Genomic DNA, 17,737 nt, shown 5'->3' with positions numbered 1-17,737 from the left:
ATTCCCCATTGCAGCGTCAGGAATCAGCCTTCTTTGTGGGGTCTGTGCCTCAGAGACAGCCTGAACTAGTTGGCTCTGGTGTGCAGCCATCCATGCTCTGAGAGGCAGGGTCAGTGCGAGCCCATGATAAGCAATGTTGCTTTTACTTATTTTTGTTTGTGATGGGGTTGGTGGGTAAAGGTTTAAGGGAGGGAGGGAGGGAGAAGGAAACAGAACCAGTGAGGCTGAACAGTGGGAAGGGAGCCTGAGCCGGTGAGAACGTCTGGGCCACAAGCTCCCCGGAAGACGGAGCTCTGCCTGTGTTCAGTCCTGGGACGGAAGCCCAGCGTCATGAGAGTTCATTCTAACAGCATGTGCTTTGTACTTAATTATAAAAGCACCTTGTGCTCACTGCAGAACACTTGAAAAACATGGGAAATGCATAAAGAAATGCCCACATCCTGTCACGAAAATCTAAGAATCCATGAGATAACAAAATGTAGAGGGTCCAGCATTTATCAGGTGCTCGTTAGACACGAACAGCTGTGCCAGTGATGAGGGAGAACCAGCCCTTTAGTCTGAGAACGAGGCTTTTATAATTAGGGGTAATGAAATGTAGAAGACATTATTTTGTAATTAGCCTTTTAAAATGTATGTTTACAGGAAAAAATTGTTAATTCTTCCTTGCCCCTGCATGAGAATGGAAGTTGGAGAATCCTAAAGATTTGTGAGAATGTTCTGTAGGATTTAATGTCAGTTCTTCTTCTTTTTTTTTTTTAATGAAGCACTAAGGGGAGACTCGTAATCAGTCCCTCCTTGTTATTTACCACACTGACAGCAGAGAGTGCTGGGAGGCGGTTTTTGCCTCCCACACATCTCGTTTAGTTTCTGTTGCTCCACTCTTGATCTGTTAGGATAGTTTATACACTTATTGATCATGCAAATCTTTGATTTAGGTGCTTTCTTTGTGAATGACATCTATATATATAAAAGCCTAAGTGACCGTTAGGACTGGACGACTGGCTGGTAGCTATGATGTGCACTGACCATCAGGGGGCAGACGCTCATTGCAGGAGCTGCCCCCTGGTGGTCAGTGTGCTCCACAGCCAACCTCCTGCAGCTGGCCAACCTCCTGCAGCCGGCCAACCTCCCTCGGTCCCTCCCCCTGGCTGGCCGCGGTTCCTTCCCCCCCAGCTGGCTGGCCCAGTCGGCCCTGATCACCAGCCAGGCCGAGCGACCCCACCTGTGCATGAATTCGTGCACCGGGCCTCTAATGTACAATAAAAGTTTACCCTGGCATTGGCCTTAAACCGCTGAAGATCTGAGTTTAAAGATGTCACTCCCTCACTTGTAGCCTCACCCCCAAGTGTTTAATGGACATTTCTATAACTGCAGCCAGGGCGCAGTGCTGTGTGCGTGGTGGCCTCCCCTTGGGCGGCAGCCAGACTCCAGGATCAGCTCTGGTTGAAGCAGACATCAACATCCCGAGGAGCACAGGGGCCTACAGAGTTGGTGGGAGGGGGAACACCAGCAGCACGAGTGAGGTGGGACAGAGAATTGGAGGCACTGCAGACTTGGGCCTGGCCCATCCCCTGTAGGTCTCAGTTTCTTCATCTATAAAATGAGAAAAGTTGGACTAGACAAGCTTGGAGTTTCCTCATTGCCTGGAACTGGCAGCTGAAATTTGTGAGGCAGCATGGTGCTCATTCTTGAAGCTTTGGGAAGGGATGAGCGTTAGCTTGTAATCATTCCTTAAGTTGCATATACCTGTTTTATCACTTTTCTATTTCTTATACTTTATAAATCTTAAAAATATAATTTTAAAAACACCAAAGAGAATGGGTTAGTGGTTTAGAGGAAGGAATAAAACAAAAGACTAAGGGTTGTGTCTTGAGGATGCCCTTGGTTATGGTCCAGATTGAAGAAAGAAAAGGTTAACGAGTAAAAGGGGAAACAACCTGTTCGGGAGGAGAGCTCAGAGAGGAAGGGAGAAAGGATCTCCTCGAGAGGGGAGGAGTGGGTTGGTCATGGTAAAGATCAAGAGATTTGAAGTCAAGTTGGGAAGAGAGAATGCACTGGATGGAGTGAAAAAGAAACCACTCTGTGATCTTCAAGAGGATATTTTGTAAAGAGTAGTTAGAGCAGGAGCTGGACTTAGATTAAAGAGAGGCCCTGAAGCAGTGGAAGTGACCTGTGGTTGGCAGTGGTTGTTGGTAAGAAAAAGCTTGAGAGAAAGAGGACAGTAGTTTGATGGGGCAGACGAGCAGCCAAGTAGAGTGGTCAGCAGAGCTGTGTGTTGAAGGACAGAGAATTGTGCCTGTTTGATAGCACAGGAGCTAGTAGAGAGGAAAGTTGACAGGTGGTAGGACAGTGAGATGGCTGTAGCTAGACCTCGGGTGGAGTCGAGCTGCCTGGGTTCAAATCCCAGATCTGCCAGCCCCTCACTGAGTGACTTGGTCAAAGTACGTAACCTCCTTATACCTCAGTTAAATTGTATATAAAATGAGGAGGAGGAGGATAAAGAATACTGTACATGAGGGCAGAGATTTGAAGCCTCTTGTAGCCATGCTGGTGGGTGCTAGGTAAGATGGGGATGGGCATGGGGATGATGATAAGGACAGTGGGACCCAGGCTCAGATAGGAAGAGATCTCTGTCGGTGGTCCTTCTAACACTTAGTAAACACTGTGAGCCAGTTATCCCCAACAGAGCCCTGGACACAGTAGCCATTGAGTAGAATTCTGGGTCCTGGACGGTGCCCCATTCTGATGATTTCCCTCCCAAATTAGGAAATAACATTTTCATAGTGACTGGGGACAGCCCTGTCCTTAGTGAAGTCCTGAAGCGCCCACCGCTTTCTGATACTTTTTAACTCATGCTGTGGTTTATCCTACAGATTAGTCAGAAGAAGTTGAAAAAATATGAAAAGGAATATCACACCATGAGGGAACAGCAGGCCCAACAGGAAGACCCCATCGAACGATTTGAGGTTCGCCTTTCATTTCATATCATTGTGCATTGTAACAGCCTTGTTGCGTTCCTTTTAAAATTCAGTGCTACTGTTTCTAGATTCAAGTTTCAGTTTGAGTTTGCAAATAAGAAAACAAAGTTTGTTTTGCTTCAAACCAGCGGCCTAGTTTGTTACAGTTCGGTGGCATTTTGGCACCGTTAATAAGACATAGTTACTTGACGAGGTCACTTATCAGTTAAGTTTTTCTGAAATTATTGATTGGTAGCCCATTAGGACCAGCTACATCTCCCACAATTTCCATAGGACTCAAGGGAGTTTTGAAGGTTAGCCCTGAAAAACTGTCATTTTCATCTGATTTTTATGTGTCTGTAACTGGTTTCTTTTAATCTTTCAGCGGGAGAATAGGCGTTTACAAGAAGCGAACATGAGGTTGGAACAGGAAAATGATGACTTAGCCCACGAGCTGGTGACCAGCAAGATCGCGCTGCGCAAGGACCTGGATAACGTGAGTCTGACTCGGCTGCAGGGAGAGATTGTGTTCTCTGACTTCTCCTCAATCACGTGAAATTACTGTGTGTGTTGTTCTGGTTAGTTACCCTCCTTTGAGGGTACAGCTCTTGCCAGCATTCCTTTCCCCTCTTCCTACAGGGGTTAGTGATGAGCTCAGGAAGCTTCCTTAAGTCCTTGAACTTCTTCCCAAACGTCGTTTGATTGAGAGACTTCTGGCTCGTTCTCATGCTACCACAGTTGGCAGTAGCATTTAATCTCTATGATTTTCTTCACCTCCCCCGAAACAAGAAGAGACTTTGTTTCTTGCATATTCTGTGCCTGTTGACTAAGCGCTGCCGGTTATAACGAAGCCCGGTGCCCAGGATGCTTGATTTCATCAGGAATTTCTGTTGGCAGATAGGCCGACTTTCTTTGCTTCTCCCAATCTTGAGTTTGAGGTGATGGCTTTTCTGGCGGGCATTTGTCCATTCTCTCTACCACAGGCCTCCCTTAGAAGAAGTGTAGTCTCTCATTCAGGGTTTAGGTCAGAGGTTGCAAGCTTTTTCTGTAAAGGGATAGATAGTAAATATCTTAGGTTCTGTGGGCCACGTGGTCTCTGTCACGACTCTTCAGCTTTGCCACTAGTGCAGAACTAGCCACACATAGATAGTAAGTAAACGAATGAGCATGGCTGTTTGCTTATGATAAAACCTTATTTGTAAGAACCAGCGGATTTGGTGCATCGGCCAGAGTTTACCAGCACCTGACTTAGGTAGGTTTCCCTGTCAGGATCCTAAGATTTCCACTCATAGGTTTCCTGATGTTCTAGAAAGAGGCTCAGGCTGCTGAGGGTTAACAGGGGACTTACATGATACAGTGTACCAGTAGTGTCTGTGACCCATGAGGCCCTTGCTCCACCGAATGTGTGTGAAAATGTTGTGCACTGCTGTATTCCTCACTGCCCTCTGTGGTGCCACAGTCGTTCATTCCTCGGTGTCCTGGGACTGTCCGTGTCGGGGACTCATATCATTTTCACTGGGACCCACAGGTCTGCCCTCCAGACCTTTGCGTGTCTTTGGAGAAACGGGTGGAGGATCGCCATTAATGGAATAAAAACAGGAAAGGGGTGGCTTCCTTTATCAGGTGACAAGGAGACCAAAATGTGGAACTTGTTTGATGAAGCAGAGGAAATACTGAGAGTTTAGAGGAAGAAAACCAGAATTTATTATAACTGTTAGTGATTATGACAGCTCCTGTTTACTGAGTGTTTACTATGTGCTAGACCAGTGATGGCGAACCTATGACACGCGTGTCAGAGGTGACATGTGAACTCATTTTTTTGGTTGATTTTTCTTTGTTAAATAGCATGTAAATATATAAAATAAATATCAAAAATATAAATCTTTGTTTTACTATGGTTGAAAATATCAAAAAATTTCTATATGTGACACGGCACCAGAGTTAAGTTAGGGTTTTCCAAAATGCTGACACGCTGAGCTCAAAAGGTTCGCCATCACTGCTCTAGACACTGTGCTTAGTTAGTCCTTCCCACACTTCATCCCTCAGGTGAAGAGCGAGGCTCAGACAGGCTTTCCGTGACCTGGCCAGTGGCACATGGCCAGGGAACGATGGGATGGAGCCTAGGCTACCCGAGGCCAAAGGCTGTGCTCCTGACCAGTGCCTTTCCCGACCTCAGAGCCAGCACTTGGGCACGAGCCTCGTCTCCGTGCGACTGTGGGCGTATCGTCTCTCCTGTCCCCATTACAGTTCCCCTTAAAATGGGATTGTGCTGGGTGATTCAGAACCCTTCAGCTCTCAGTTCTTGTCACTAACAGCATCTCTTAAATGTTTCAGGCTGAGGAAAAGGCAGATGCACTGAATAAGGAGCTGCTTATGACCAAACAGAAGTTGATTGATGCAGAAGAAGAGAAAAGACGGCTGGAAGAGGAGTCTGCTCAGGTAAGGGAGCTTCGCCCGCCCATAGCTCTCTGTGTCCTGCAGACGCTTCATGGTGGGAGTGTGGCTGGAGGCTTCCTGTTGGCACTGGAGAAGCTGGGACAGCTGGCTTCAGTTTCCGTGAGCCTTTTTAATGTACCGTGTAAAGCGTAATGATTCTTAATAATTAAAGCACAGTGAGGCAAGAGAAATCCCTGTGTGTCCACATCTGAGTGACAAACAATAGGGTTAGCATCTCTGCAGAAGGAAAGCAACACCCTAACATGTCTGGCTCTTCTACCTGTCCACTGACATGTCCTCTGAGAGCAAACTGGAAGGCTTGTCCGCAGCCAGCTCTGCAGTCCCTGGGACACAGACCTGCAGCCATAGGAAGAGCTTAGGGTGCTGGGTGCCCTGGGGCCAGCCCCGTCCCCTTCCCCCCAGTTTTCCATAAAGGTAACTCCTGGTCTCAGACAGGCTGCCTGAGGTGCGAGGTGACGGCACTTTACACAGACGGGAGGTCAGTTACTGAGGCGGCCGTGGGGCTCCATCAGCTCAGTCCCTGCTTTGTGTCCTCCTCAGGCCCACAGGCCGGGTTGCTCTCAGGCAGAAGCTTCAGCAAACCCCAGAGTGGGGTGGGGTGGGGTGTTTTGGGACATTTTGACTGTTCCCTCCCTCTCCTGGCATCAAGAAAACGGGTTAGTGATGCCAAGAAGGAAGGGGGAGGGAGGGAGGGAGGGAGGGAGAGCCCTTGCAGAGTCAGGTCTGGACTTTGTGGGAAGCCCTTTATATTTCCCTTAAAACACTCACTTCTGCCTCTTTAATGTACGCAGCTAAAAGAAATGTGTCGGCGGGAACTCGACAAGGCAGAATCTGAGATTAAAAAAAACAGTTCTATCATCGGTGACTACAAGCAGGTGGGTCCACGCACCAGGGGATTGGGCTGTGTCCCCTCCTCACCCAAGAGCTTCCAGCTCTGACCAGTCACTTCACGCCCGGCCACGTTGCCTCGCTGGTCAACTGCAGAGTAAGGGAAAGTGTTGCAATCTCAGTGAGTGGGTAGAGCACCAGGCATAGTGAGTGCCCAGCATGCATGTGGGCACTTATAAGTGAAGCCACACTGTGTTCCTGGGAGCATTTCAGGTGCAGGTTGCACCTTCTGTGCATGTGTGTTTCATGGTGCAGAAACAGTGGCCATCGAGTGTGGTGCTGATAGGGGCCTGCGAGTCCCAGGCTGATGGATGCAGAGGATCTGCTGCTGAGCGTGGACCCAGCCCAGAGTATGCAGCTGATGGTGTTGCTCAAGAGATTTTCATTTGATATTATGTCTGTTCCTTTAGATTTGTTCTCAGTTGAGTGAAAGATTGGAGAAGCAGCAGACAGCTAATAAAGTGGAAATTGAGAAAATTCGGGTAAGTCTTCCTTTATCAAAGACATTTTATAGCACCTAGCTCAGTTTATGGCTATAACCAGCACTGCAGATTTTGAGTAAGGGCGGTACTTTGATTTCAGAAGTGAGAGAAGCCGACAAATACCACAGCCTGACTCAGTAATTGACAGCTGATCCTGTGCTTGTGTCCTCTAGAGGGGAATACAGATGACACCCAAAGAGCTCTGGCTTTAGATTTCAAAATCCAAGGTCCTTGTCCTTATAAGTGTGTACAACATCTCCTCCGGGGAGTTTGTAAGCAAAACAGGTGGCTCTAGATTCCGGGTGCTGCCGCGTGGGCAGTGCATGCTGCGCAGCACTGGGGCCTGGAGGCCAGGACTGCGGTGTGACCTGTCCCTCCCACTTGCGTGGACACTTCCTTCTGCTGTCACAATGATCCATGTGCCACAACGACGACTTGACGTTTTAAAGTGTAGTTGTTGCCGATTTGGGAGCTTTTGTAACGATGCTTCTTTAAGCTGTACCTGTATAAGAATACTTGCCAAATTTTACTAAGATGAGTCATTCACTGAAAGATGCTTTCCTCACATACTTACACTTGAGTGGAGAGGAAAATAGAGAGTTCTGTGCTCATGACCATGTTTGCTTAGAACATTCTACCTGGAGCAAGATGATGCCCAGCCCCCACAAGAAGTGTTTAACCAGCAGTAGCTATTTTGTAAATATAATTTGTTGTCTGATTCCAGAACTAATAAAACTCATTGCAGAAAATTTGGAAGAGTATATAAGAAAAAAATCTCTTACAATCTTTTTTTAAAATACATTTTTACTGATTTCAGAGAGAAAGGGAGAGGGGAGAGAGAGAGAAACATCAGTGATGAAAGAGAATCATTGATCAGCTGCCTCCTACATGCCTCATACTGGGGATTGAGCCCGCAACCCAGGCATGTGCCTCAACTGGGAATTGAACCATCACCTCCTGGTTCATTGGTCGATGCTCAGGCACTGAGCCACGCCTGCTGGTCACCCCCTACAATCTTGTTATCCACAGATAACATCACCATCGTGCACACTTGGTTGTATATGCTTTCAGTCTTTGTTCTGTTTAACATACACAATTTCATTCATTCTAAGATATGCATTCACACTCACATCTCTGAAATTGGGGCAGGTTTTGGTTTAGTTGGCAGAATGTTTTCTTAGAAGAACATAAGATGATGTTTCTTACAGTCAGTGGCATCTTATTTTGATGAACTCTGATATATATTTTAACCATACTATAGATACATTTTTTGTGTACCATTTTACCATGTTATGAAAAATTCCTCAGACACTTAGAGACTGCATACTTCCTATATAAATACAGCCCAGTGTATTGAATTTCTCCCATGTGTTGGGTAGCTTATCTCTCATTCTGCAGTGAAAATCCTTGTACATAAATCGTATCTAGTCACTGCTGCTTCATCTTTTAGCCAAGGTTCTTGGATATGATTACTGACTGGATCACATCAGACTGTTTTCACTGCTTTCAGTGCATAGTGCCAGGTGGTTTTCCCATAGGCCGTCTACCTGGTCACGGGGGCCAGATTTTCAGAAGCTGTGGTGCCCACTGAGAAGCCACCTCTTGGCTCCAGGAGGGTGATGCTCACACCTTCTAAAGGACCAGTTCTCTTCTTGTCTCTTTACATCTGACATTCAATTTTAGCAAAAAGTAGATGACTGTGAGCGCTGCCGAGAGCTTTTCAACAAAGAAGGGCGCATAAAGGGCGTCAGCGCAGCTAAGGAAGCTTTAGATGAGGACACAGATGAGGAGAAGGAGACGCTCAAGAACCAGCTGCGAGAGATGGAACTGGAGCTGGCCCAGACCAAGCTGCAACTGGTGGAGGCCGAGTGTAAGATACAGGTAACAGGCGCCCCCCCGCCCTGGGACCAAAGCGCTGCCATGAGACTCGGACCGGCCAGAGGGGTCCTGGTGTGGGAAACGCCAGCATGACCTTTAGGGGTGGGGGCTCTTTTCTCTTGTCAACTTTAACTATGATGCTCACGGGAAGAAGCCCGTTACGTGTTATTTACCAGTGGATGTTGACATGGCCTGTCCTATGCATTGACCTTTTTCATAATGATAATTATCAAGCTTGGGAGCTTCTCGGTGGAGCAGAGAATACGTGCTTTCAAGTCACAGCTGTACTATCAGAGTCTTCGACCTTGAGTTAGTAACCTCTCTACATTCCAGTCTCCTCATCTGCAAGTGGAGATGATGAGTGAGGACGAGATAATGCATAGAAAGGGTTTACACAGTGTGTGCGGGCTTCATAAATGCCGGCTCTTATTCCCAGCTCCCATCACCTAGCTAGCTTGGTGACTTTGGACATGTTACCTAATTTATCCGAGCCTCCATTCCTGGTGAAGGAGCTCTGTGTGCCTGATGTGCAGCGGTCCTCTTTATACTGTCTGGCTAGTTCTGTCAGCACCAGTGCTGAGCACAAGGAACCAAGCTTAGACTGGGCCTCCCGCATCTCATACATTCACTGGGTACCTGCTCTTCGCCAGGCCCTGTTCTCGATGCTGGGGCGGCAAAGCTAAGACATGGCTCATAGGACTGCCCAGGACAGGCAAGCAGTGTCTGAGCTGTGATCAAAGAATTGGACAGGTTGCAGCTACAGAAGAGAAAGAAGATTAGGCATTCCTGGGGGAGGGAGCAGCACAGGGAGGTGTGGGCTTGCCCAGCAAGGAGCCCCAGGAGGTAGGGGTGGATGTGGGTGCTGATCTGAAACAGCCTGCGTGTTGGCTGAGACCGACGTCTCAAGTGCCATGCTCAGGAGTCTAGACTTTTTCTTTCTGCAAGTCCATGATGCAGCCTTACCCGGGCATGAGCTCTGTGTGCCTGATGTGCAGCGGTGGACAAGGGAGGGAGGTGTTTGTTTAGGAGGCAGTGTTAATAAACTAGGCAAGAAACAAGGAGGGCTTAACAGCTTTACGCATTCCATTTCTTCCCATGTCAGTTTGAGGCGGGGGAATTTCCAGAGGCCTCTCAAAAGTAAATAGACTGAATTCCTGTCCTGGCTCAGCTCTTGGGGAGGCAGCTTTGGCACTGGAGCCAGCATCCTCATGCAGTCTTCCTCTTGCAGGACTTGGAGCACCATTTGGGCCTTGCCCTAAATGAGGTACAAGCAGCCAAGAAGACGTGGTTTAACCGAACACTGAGCTCCATAAAGACAGCAACTGGCGTTCAAGGGAAAGAGACTTGCTGAGAGCAGCTGCGGCCTCCAGACACCGTCAGAAAACACAACACCTTTTGTTGCCTTCTTTGGCCAGATGTGTGATTCTGTGACATGTCCCAGGACCAGATGTACCTAAGTCAGATTCCTAGAAGCATATTGGTAGGTCATTGGCCCAGAGCTCCTGAAGCAGGCGCCTCTGGGGTAAGGCTCTCCTAACTACTGACACTAACAGGCCTGCCAGCCCAGCGGCTGCTCTGGACGCTCTAGGAAATCACTCCCAGGCTCACCCAGCTGAGCTGACATGATCAGAGTTGGGGGAACCCTTTCAGGCTGTTGGTTTTTTTTCTAAATCTTTAATTTTTTTTTTAATACACGTTATATATACTGTGGCTGGGTGGGGTGGGGCAGAGGATCAGGAACTCCAGTAATTCTTACCTGCGTCAGTGCCAGCAGAGGGTCCTCTGGGTAATGGAGAAGCACTTTGTTTTAAAGAGGAGGGTTTCATGGGTGCAGTGAAGCAGTCTAGTTTTGTTAAACTATATGATGCACAGGTTTTGGTTTGGCATTTTTCACGTTTCAGATCAATTCTATGCAACTCTCATGGTTCCTGTTGTTTTTTAGTGTTAGCTGCCAAAATGACTTCACAGGGCTGGGGTGGGTGACCATGAGACTGGATTAATCATAATTTGGACAAATCTTACTTTGCTCAATGTGTCATGTGTGTATATGTATATATATATAAAAATATCTTTTCCCAATGCCCCCAAATGACAGTGTTTAAATCCCAGACTAGGACTGATCTGCACAACTTAATTATGTGGTTATGTGGGCACTTAATTTCACTCAAGGTCTGTTGGGTTCTGCTCTCCTCCCTGCCGTTCTGAGAGTTGTGACAAGCTCCCTCACTTCGAGATTCCAGGTGTTTTGCACAACAGATTGTGTAAGTGAGGAGGACACTGAGCTGTGTGTTTGTCTGTGTAAATGTACATGTGGGACGCCCAGGCCCCATCCTGCTGGCCCGTGGCTGGGTGCAAACCTCGCTGTTTAAATGGGCTGCAAGTTCTCGCTTCAAAACTATGGAATGGAGGTTTTAGCACCTTTTTTTAAACAAACAAACACAGACTTTTAACTTCTATAGTGATGTGCCAGCAGGCTGTCTTGCAGGTGGTTCGTCGTCGTCTCTGCGTGGTTGGAGGAAGCTGGTTACAAGAGGCGCTGGTTTGTATGTAGACACTTGGGTTGTTTTGTATCTTTTCCCATTGGCTGTACTGACGCTTGCTGAGGTCATCTGTGTTAACGTGGAGGTAACAAGTGGCAAGCCCTCCTCCCACCTTCCCCCCACCACTTTGTGTCTTTCTTGTTCAGTTACCAAAACAGCTATAAGCCCGTCTAAATCTAGGTGCGTGGACGTTGTGTTAGGGTAGTCTTAGTGTGTTAACTTTATGAAATGAAATATAAACCAGTAAAATTGTATTACTATTTCTTCCGTTGGTTTTATTTTAACAGCATATTCATTAAATATTTTGGTACAAACAGCATTGCTTTGTAAAAACCAGTTTTATCACGTGCAGCATCTCCCCAACCCCCACTATCAGAGAAGTCAAATACGGTGTGTGAGCCGCAGCCACCTCCATTCAGACCCTTTGTAAGCAGCTGAGGTGCCAGGCCCATGGGGTGAGAAGACACAGGCTCCGTCTTCATCTTGAGCATTGCCCCTCTGAGGCACTATTTGTGTGTGTGAGGTTTAGGGAAATCATAAGCATGTAATTAAGCCTTAAAAGACAAAAGCATCTCACCCAGCTGAGATGGAAGAGTGAATTCCCGCCCAGAATGTGATTGTGCTGGAGAAACAGCTGAAGAGCAGAAAGGTAGGCAGATTACCTGGGGTCCAGGTCTGCTCTGCTGGAACTCAGAAGTGGTGGCATGGACAGCCAGCTTGAAAAAGTTGCTTTCTGTTCACTGGGAGCCACCCCACACCAGGGGATGAGGCTCCCATACCCTGCCGTCCTTACCACCCCACCCCTTCTCTGCAGCAGGGAGAAGAACAGTGCTCCCCTCTCTGCGTCGCCTGCCTGCCCTCCAGGACTTCAGCTACTACACCCAGGCTTTGGAGGAAGTGGGTTGAGATGCAGGCCACAAAGAAGGGAAGGTGGTGAGTGAGCCCCCCTGAAGCTGGGCAAGGGCCATGGCAGGGCCTCCAGAGCTTAGTGTTTTCTGACATCCACACTCCTGGCCACCCTGGGCAAGAATCCAGGACAGCCTTTTCTAGGCTTTTCCACTCCCAAGGGTCTCAGTGACCAGGAATTAGGGATTCAGTAGCAATCCTCACCTCTGCAGCTATGCCCTGGCCCAGACAAAGGAGTCCAAACACCAGTCCACCTCAGCACAGAGGCCTAACATGCCTCAGAAGGAGTCCTCTTCCCGGAGGTCCCCTAGTTACGTGAGACCCAGGATAAGAGTAATTGCACCTGCACCTGTATACTAAGTGCTGTAGCAGGTATATGGGATCCTGTAAGAACAGGGAGGGTATATGCATTGGCAAGGAGAGTTTCCTGCACTGACAGCGAGGGGAAGTGCTGGACTCTGGAGCAGGAAGACAGTGTTGAGCACTGTGGTCTGATGAAGGCAGCATGATGGGAGGTGAGGCTGGGCCAGCAGGTAGGTCCAGGCCAAGGTGTTAGAAGGATAATTACTGGAGAGTTCTAAGCCAACTTCCTTTAACAATTTTAGACAGGGGTGGGAACGTCTTTCTGCCAAGGGCCATTTGAATATTTCTAACATCATTTGAGGGCCATAGAAAATTACAACTTAAAAATTGGCCGCCTATATTTGGTCAGACATTTGATTAATCCCTAATGCAGTGATGGCGAACCTTTTGAGCTTGGCGTGTCAGCATTTTGAAAAACCCTAACTTAACTCTGGTGCCGTGTCACATACAGAAATTTTTTGATATTTGCAACCATAGTAAAACAAAGATTTATATTTTTGATATTTATTTTATATATTTAAATGCCATTTAACAAAGAAAAATCAACCAAAAAAATGAGTTCGCTTGTCACCTCTGACACACGTGTCATAGGTTCGCCATCACTGGTCTAGGATCAGCTGTTTCCCTGGATAAAACTTGGTGAGAAAAAGGGGAGGAAACACCAGGAGGATAAATTGAGCTTTTAATGTATGGATTGGAGCTCACCTGGGAAATACAAGTTGGAGATGTCCAGAATCGACACATCAGGAACTGTGTGGGCGGTGCCACCACAGCAGAGGCTGTTGGCAGTTCTTTGTTGTGGGGCTGTTCTGTGCGTCACAGGAAGGTTAGCGCATCCCTGGCCTCTGCTCACTAGATACCAATAGCACACCGTACCACCACCAGTTGTCATAACCAAAATGTCTCCAGATACTGCCAAATGCAGTGAGAATCTTGTTCTCGCATGTAAGGTGAAGCTAGGAAGGCAGCGAGAGCCCAGGGGATGTCCCAGTTAAGCAAGGGCAGGATTAGGGTCAGGGGGGAAGAGAAAGGACATGGAGCAGGGGCACAGCTTTGGGCCTTAAGAACTAGCAAGCTCTACCTGGGAGTGATGGCAGGACCGGAAAGGCCGATTGGATTGGATGCCTAGGGAGTCACTGATGCTTAGAGTGGGGTGGAGGGAGCAGAGAAGGAAGTGTGGATTTTAAGCCCGGCTGTGAAGGGAAGTGGGGGAAAGGTGGTGGCTTCATGCTAGTCAACTCAGATCCTGGTTCTGTGACCATGGTTCTTCCTTGACGGTGACCTTGGGACTGCTCACAAGGTAAGTGAAAATACATGACAGGCTGAGTGGACATAGTGGGCCCTGCTGAGCGAATCTGGAGCCTTGTTAATAATTCGTGGGGGAGGGAGGGGCAGCTCAGAATGAAAGATAGGCGGCATTTGCCTTAGTCTCCCAGGAGTACTGCTGCCCCATCCACTCTGAATTCTGCCCATGTCCCAGTGGCACAAGTGAGCAGAGAGGGTTTGGTGAAGGAGAGAAAAATCCACTCCCAACTCTGAACTACCCCAACAGAGGTGAAAACCGGAGTCTGCACAGAGAGGACATGGGGCCCAGGGGAGTGGCTTGGCCTCTGGGACCCTGTATGGTCATCTGTGTAATGGATGTGTGGATTATAATGCTTCGTTTGGTCAGAGATATGCCAGGGGGAAGGGCAGAGGAGTCAGGAAGACATTGGGCCCTTAAAGGTTCCTGGCCCGGGCAACAGGGGTATAAGCTCTGAGCACTTTACTCCAGATAGCATACCTCACTGAACTTTTCCTTATCTCTGCAGTGGGCTCAATGCCCGTCTCCTGGGGGTTACCGAACTCCTGTTAAGCTTTGCCAAGTTAAGTAATGTTATTCACAGATTTGACAGTAAAGGTGAAAGGCTGGGATTTCTACCAGGTACCGTCACCTCCATCTTTCAGGGCCCAAGAGCAAGAAAGTCTGGGAGCAGGGGTCTGGCCCGTCAGTTCTAGCATGGTTGTAAATCCAAACCGATGGTGTGCCGGGGGAGAAGGCGGGCCTTTAGTTTATAAGATGAAGCAGAAACACCCAGTGCCTCTCCACACAGCTCTTGGCTTACCTGGGGCAGCAGCAGGAAGAGCTTCAGCTTTGCCTTCCGATTGCTGTTGCCATTTAGAAGCTCTACTCCCTGGGGAGCAGGTATGAGGATTAAGCCAGGGGTGTGAAACACACCTGGTCAGCTGAGGTTTAGGATTCGGCATCCGTACCTCACCGCTCACAGTGCTAGGTTACAGTCTGAGGTTGTGTGAACTCTGTGTACTGTTAGCACTCTGGCTCAGTCCACGTGGCAAGATCTTCCTGTTCACGGTTCTCTCTGCTCAGTGCCAGGAAACTTGTTGTGCACTTGACCCTTTTTATCAAAGCACCTTCGTTTAACCAGAGAAGGCCCTGCTTAAGACAGAAGCTTTTATTTTTATTCATCCAAATGGGGAAAATGCAACATGTCAGGGCATTCCGGCAGACTGCAGCAGCCAGACAAGAGGGTCAGTCTATGCAGAGTCCAACACAGTCAGTGGGCGCAGAGTCCCTGTGGATGAAGGGCAGGCATCTCTGGACGAGGCACTGGTGACAGTCCACATATGCAGGCTGCTGCTTCAACTGTGCCGAAGGGTTCAAGTTCAGAGTCCTACATGTAACCACTGCCCCAAGGGGAAAGACAATCCGTGGTGCTCGCGATTTCCAGAGTTTTTTTAACATAATACACAACAAAGTTATTGCCAAGGGCTTTGCACTGCAAATTATACTATTTACACTTGCGTATTCAGAAAAACACACACAATAAATAGGTATTTTAAATAAGATTACTAAAATTGCCTTGGCCACCACCAGACCAGAGTGAGAGAGAGTAAACTACAGCCAGGAGCCCAATGTCATGTGGGGAACTGCTCAGTCTTCTCCATGCCTCCAGGACCCCCACCCCTGGGGCTGAGCAGGGCCACCTTACTGCTTTTGTGAGGCAAGCAAGCCTCTTCTAGAACAGCCCAGAGCTTCAGGTCTAGACTGGCTGCCTTTTCCCCAAGGAGTTCTGCATGGAGTGGGCAAGAAGCAAGTCTTAGAGGCCAGACCAGGATGCGTAGGCTGTGAGGCTGATAGGCTGGACCAAGCCCAAGACCAGCCCCACTCTTCCTCAAAGTGTCCTGCCCCTTACAGAGACCAAAGATTCACAACAGACCAACAACAGATGCCCCTGATGCAAGGCCTGGGTTCAGAGAAAACAGTGAACACTGCCAAGGGCTGAAATCTGCCAAGGAAGGTGGCTCATGACTCATTAGAAGAAAGACAAGGACAGAGGCAGGGAGGAGGATCCCACTTCAAGCCCCTGGAAAGGAAGTCTGTCTGGAGACTGGAGATAGCTCACAAGACAGCCTGGATTCCGGGGAGATGCAGAAAGTAAGGACCCCTGATTAGAGGCTTTGAGGATGTCTGCAGTTTGGCTCCCCAGTTGTTGCCACGAAAAGTTGGTAATAACTGGTAGCTAAGCCACCTCCCACAGCGCCGTGGCAGGGCCCCCTGCTGAGAAACAACCACACTGAGCAAGGGAACAGGCCATGCACACCACGTGGTCCCTTACACTAAGTTGTGGTGCAAGCCTTCATGGCCAGGGAAACGGATGTGTCTAGTGGTGGCTCGTCAGGTGAGAAAAGAGATCTTGGGAACCTAAATTCCAAATCATAGCCTGTGTGTGGGTCACAGCGAGGTGATCTCAGAGTCACACAACCCAACCACGCCAGGAGATAAACATGTCTGGGTCAGGGTGTCTGGCTACTGACCCACCAAACCAGAGTGCTTGTCTTAAGTCCGATGGGAGCAGTGCTCAGCCCGGAGGAGGGGGAAAGAGGCTGCATACTTCTAAACTGCTAGCCCTAAATTCACTGCCATGAACAAAACAAACCTGACATCTCAGAACAGCAGAAATATTTAGGCAGGAAAAAAATGAACAAAAACCATTTTGACCACCATCTGCTTCCCTAAGCAGGAAAATGAGATGTGGGCCTCACACTCCAGAACCACAGCACAGGCTGAGCTGCCTGATGAAAGCCTCACCTTTCTCTCCCATGAGCCCAGAAACGCCTCTAGAAAACACAAGGAGTGCTGCTCAGAATTGAGAAGTTACCCACCCACCATCAGAGACAAGACCAGGCAGCAAAATTCAAGAGGCACATCCCCAGTGACAAGCATTACTGCACTCAGCATCCAGTTCCCCAAGTGTTCAGTGGTTTCCTACCCAGACATCCTACCACCCTCCCAGGGCCTGGAAGGCCACCCACTGACAAGTGTACCTGATTGGCCAGAGGACCAGTGTGTCTGCAGGCTGCACTGGGAGAGCCCTGCATGGAGCTGGCACAGCCACCTCCCTCTCCGAGGCTCCTCACCTACTGCCACAGGCCTGTTGAGGATTCAATAAAACAGTATCTGCAGGCACTGCTATTAGGTCTCCTTTCATGACAGCTCCTGTCACCGCACATAAAGCACGCACCCCTCTCCCCCCCCCCAATTCCAGTACCCATTAAAGGGCAATGGTGGCAGCTCAATTTACTTGCCTAGAAACCTCTCTGAGGGAGAATACTTTAGGAGTAGAGAGCACTATATACATTTAGAGATTTCTCTGCCACCCCAACTACAGTGAGCACCATGTCTGGTGTGCCTCGGTCTCGAGCCATCTGTGATGCACCTGAGCAGCACCTGCTTCAACCTGCACACACGCACCTTGCCGCAGTAGTTTGTACAGACACCATCCTCTGTGTGCTGGTCGCAGGCCTAGCTACATGCACAGAGGGTGCGCATCAGCTTCTTGAAGCTTTAAGCTTTCTTGCCACATAACTCCATCCGAAGCAAGGGATGGGCGCAAGGGATGGGCTTCCCTAGATACTTTTGTTCACACACCACAGCACTGGGACAGACTGTTTCATTTGCCTGCGGGTGGAAGGTTCTGTTAAACTCTGCCTGTTGAGAAGTGTGGCACTCTAGCCCACTAAAGCCTGTGGCCAGGACCGCCCTGCAACTCTGGGCCACTTTCCTGCTCTGGTGCTGACAGTAACCAAACCCTGGGCTGAAATGTCCATACTAAACTGAAAGATACAGTTGGAAACCACGACCAGAGTGATGTTTCAAAAGTGCATCTGTGATCACCTGACGGTCCTGAGCACAACCTTTCAAACTGGCTCCCCACCACCCACAGAATGAAGCCCAACACTCAGTCCTTCACAGGCTGCACCAACG

At 48.6% G+C, this 17,737-nt stretch overlaps 1 protein-coding gene across 3 annotated transcripts in view; it reads left to right on the top strand.

Moving 5' to 3' along the window:
- The window catches only part of RABGAP1 (RAB GTPase activating protein 1), a 127,417-nt gene extending 115,896 nt beyond the window's left edge, over window positions 1-11,521 (top strand). For all 3 annotated transcript variants that reach the window (XM_070430718.1, XM_070430717.1, XM_070430720.1), the window contains 7 exons: window positions 2,874-2,966; window positions 3,343-3,453; window positions 5,292-5,396; window positions 6,206-6,289; window positions 6,713-6,784; window positions 8,468-8,665; window positions 9,891-11,521. In XM_070430718.1, coding sequence (XP_070286819.1) covers window positions 2,874-2,966; window positions 3,343-3,453; window positions 5,292-5,396; window positions 6,206-6,289; window positions 6,713-6,784; window positions 8,468-8,665; window positions 9,891-10,013 — 786 coding nt within the window. In that variant the 3' untranslated portion in view covers window positions 10,014-11,521. The remainder of the gene's footprint in view (window positions 1-2,873; window positions 2,967-3,342; window positions 3,454-5,291; window positions 5,397-6,205; window positions 6,290-6,712; window positions 6,785-8,467; window positions 8,666-9,890) is intronic.
- Window positions 11,522-17,737: the final 6,216 nt, after the last annotated feature.

This window comes from Myotis yumanensis, unplaced genomic scaffold, assembly GCF_028538775.1.
Source record: "Myotis yumanensis isolate MYYU_CA2020_CCGP unplaced genomic scaffold, mMyoYum1.0.hap1 SCAF_12, whole genome shotgun sequence".
In the NCBI taxonomy this organism is placed as follows: Eukaryota; Metazoa; Chordata; class Mammalia; order Chiroptera; family Vespertilionidae; genus Myotis; species Myotis yumanensis.
The sequence above is the reverse complement of the archived record's forward strand: the minus strand, read 5'-3'. Positions and strand labels throughout refer to the sequence as shown.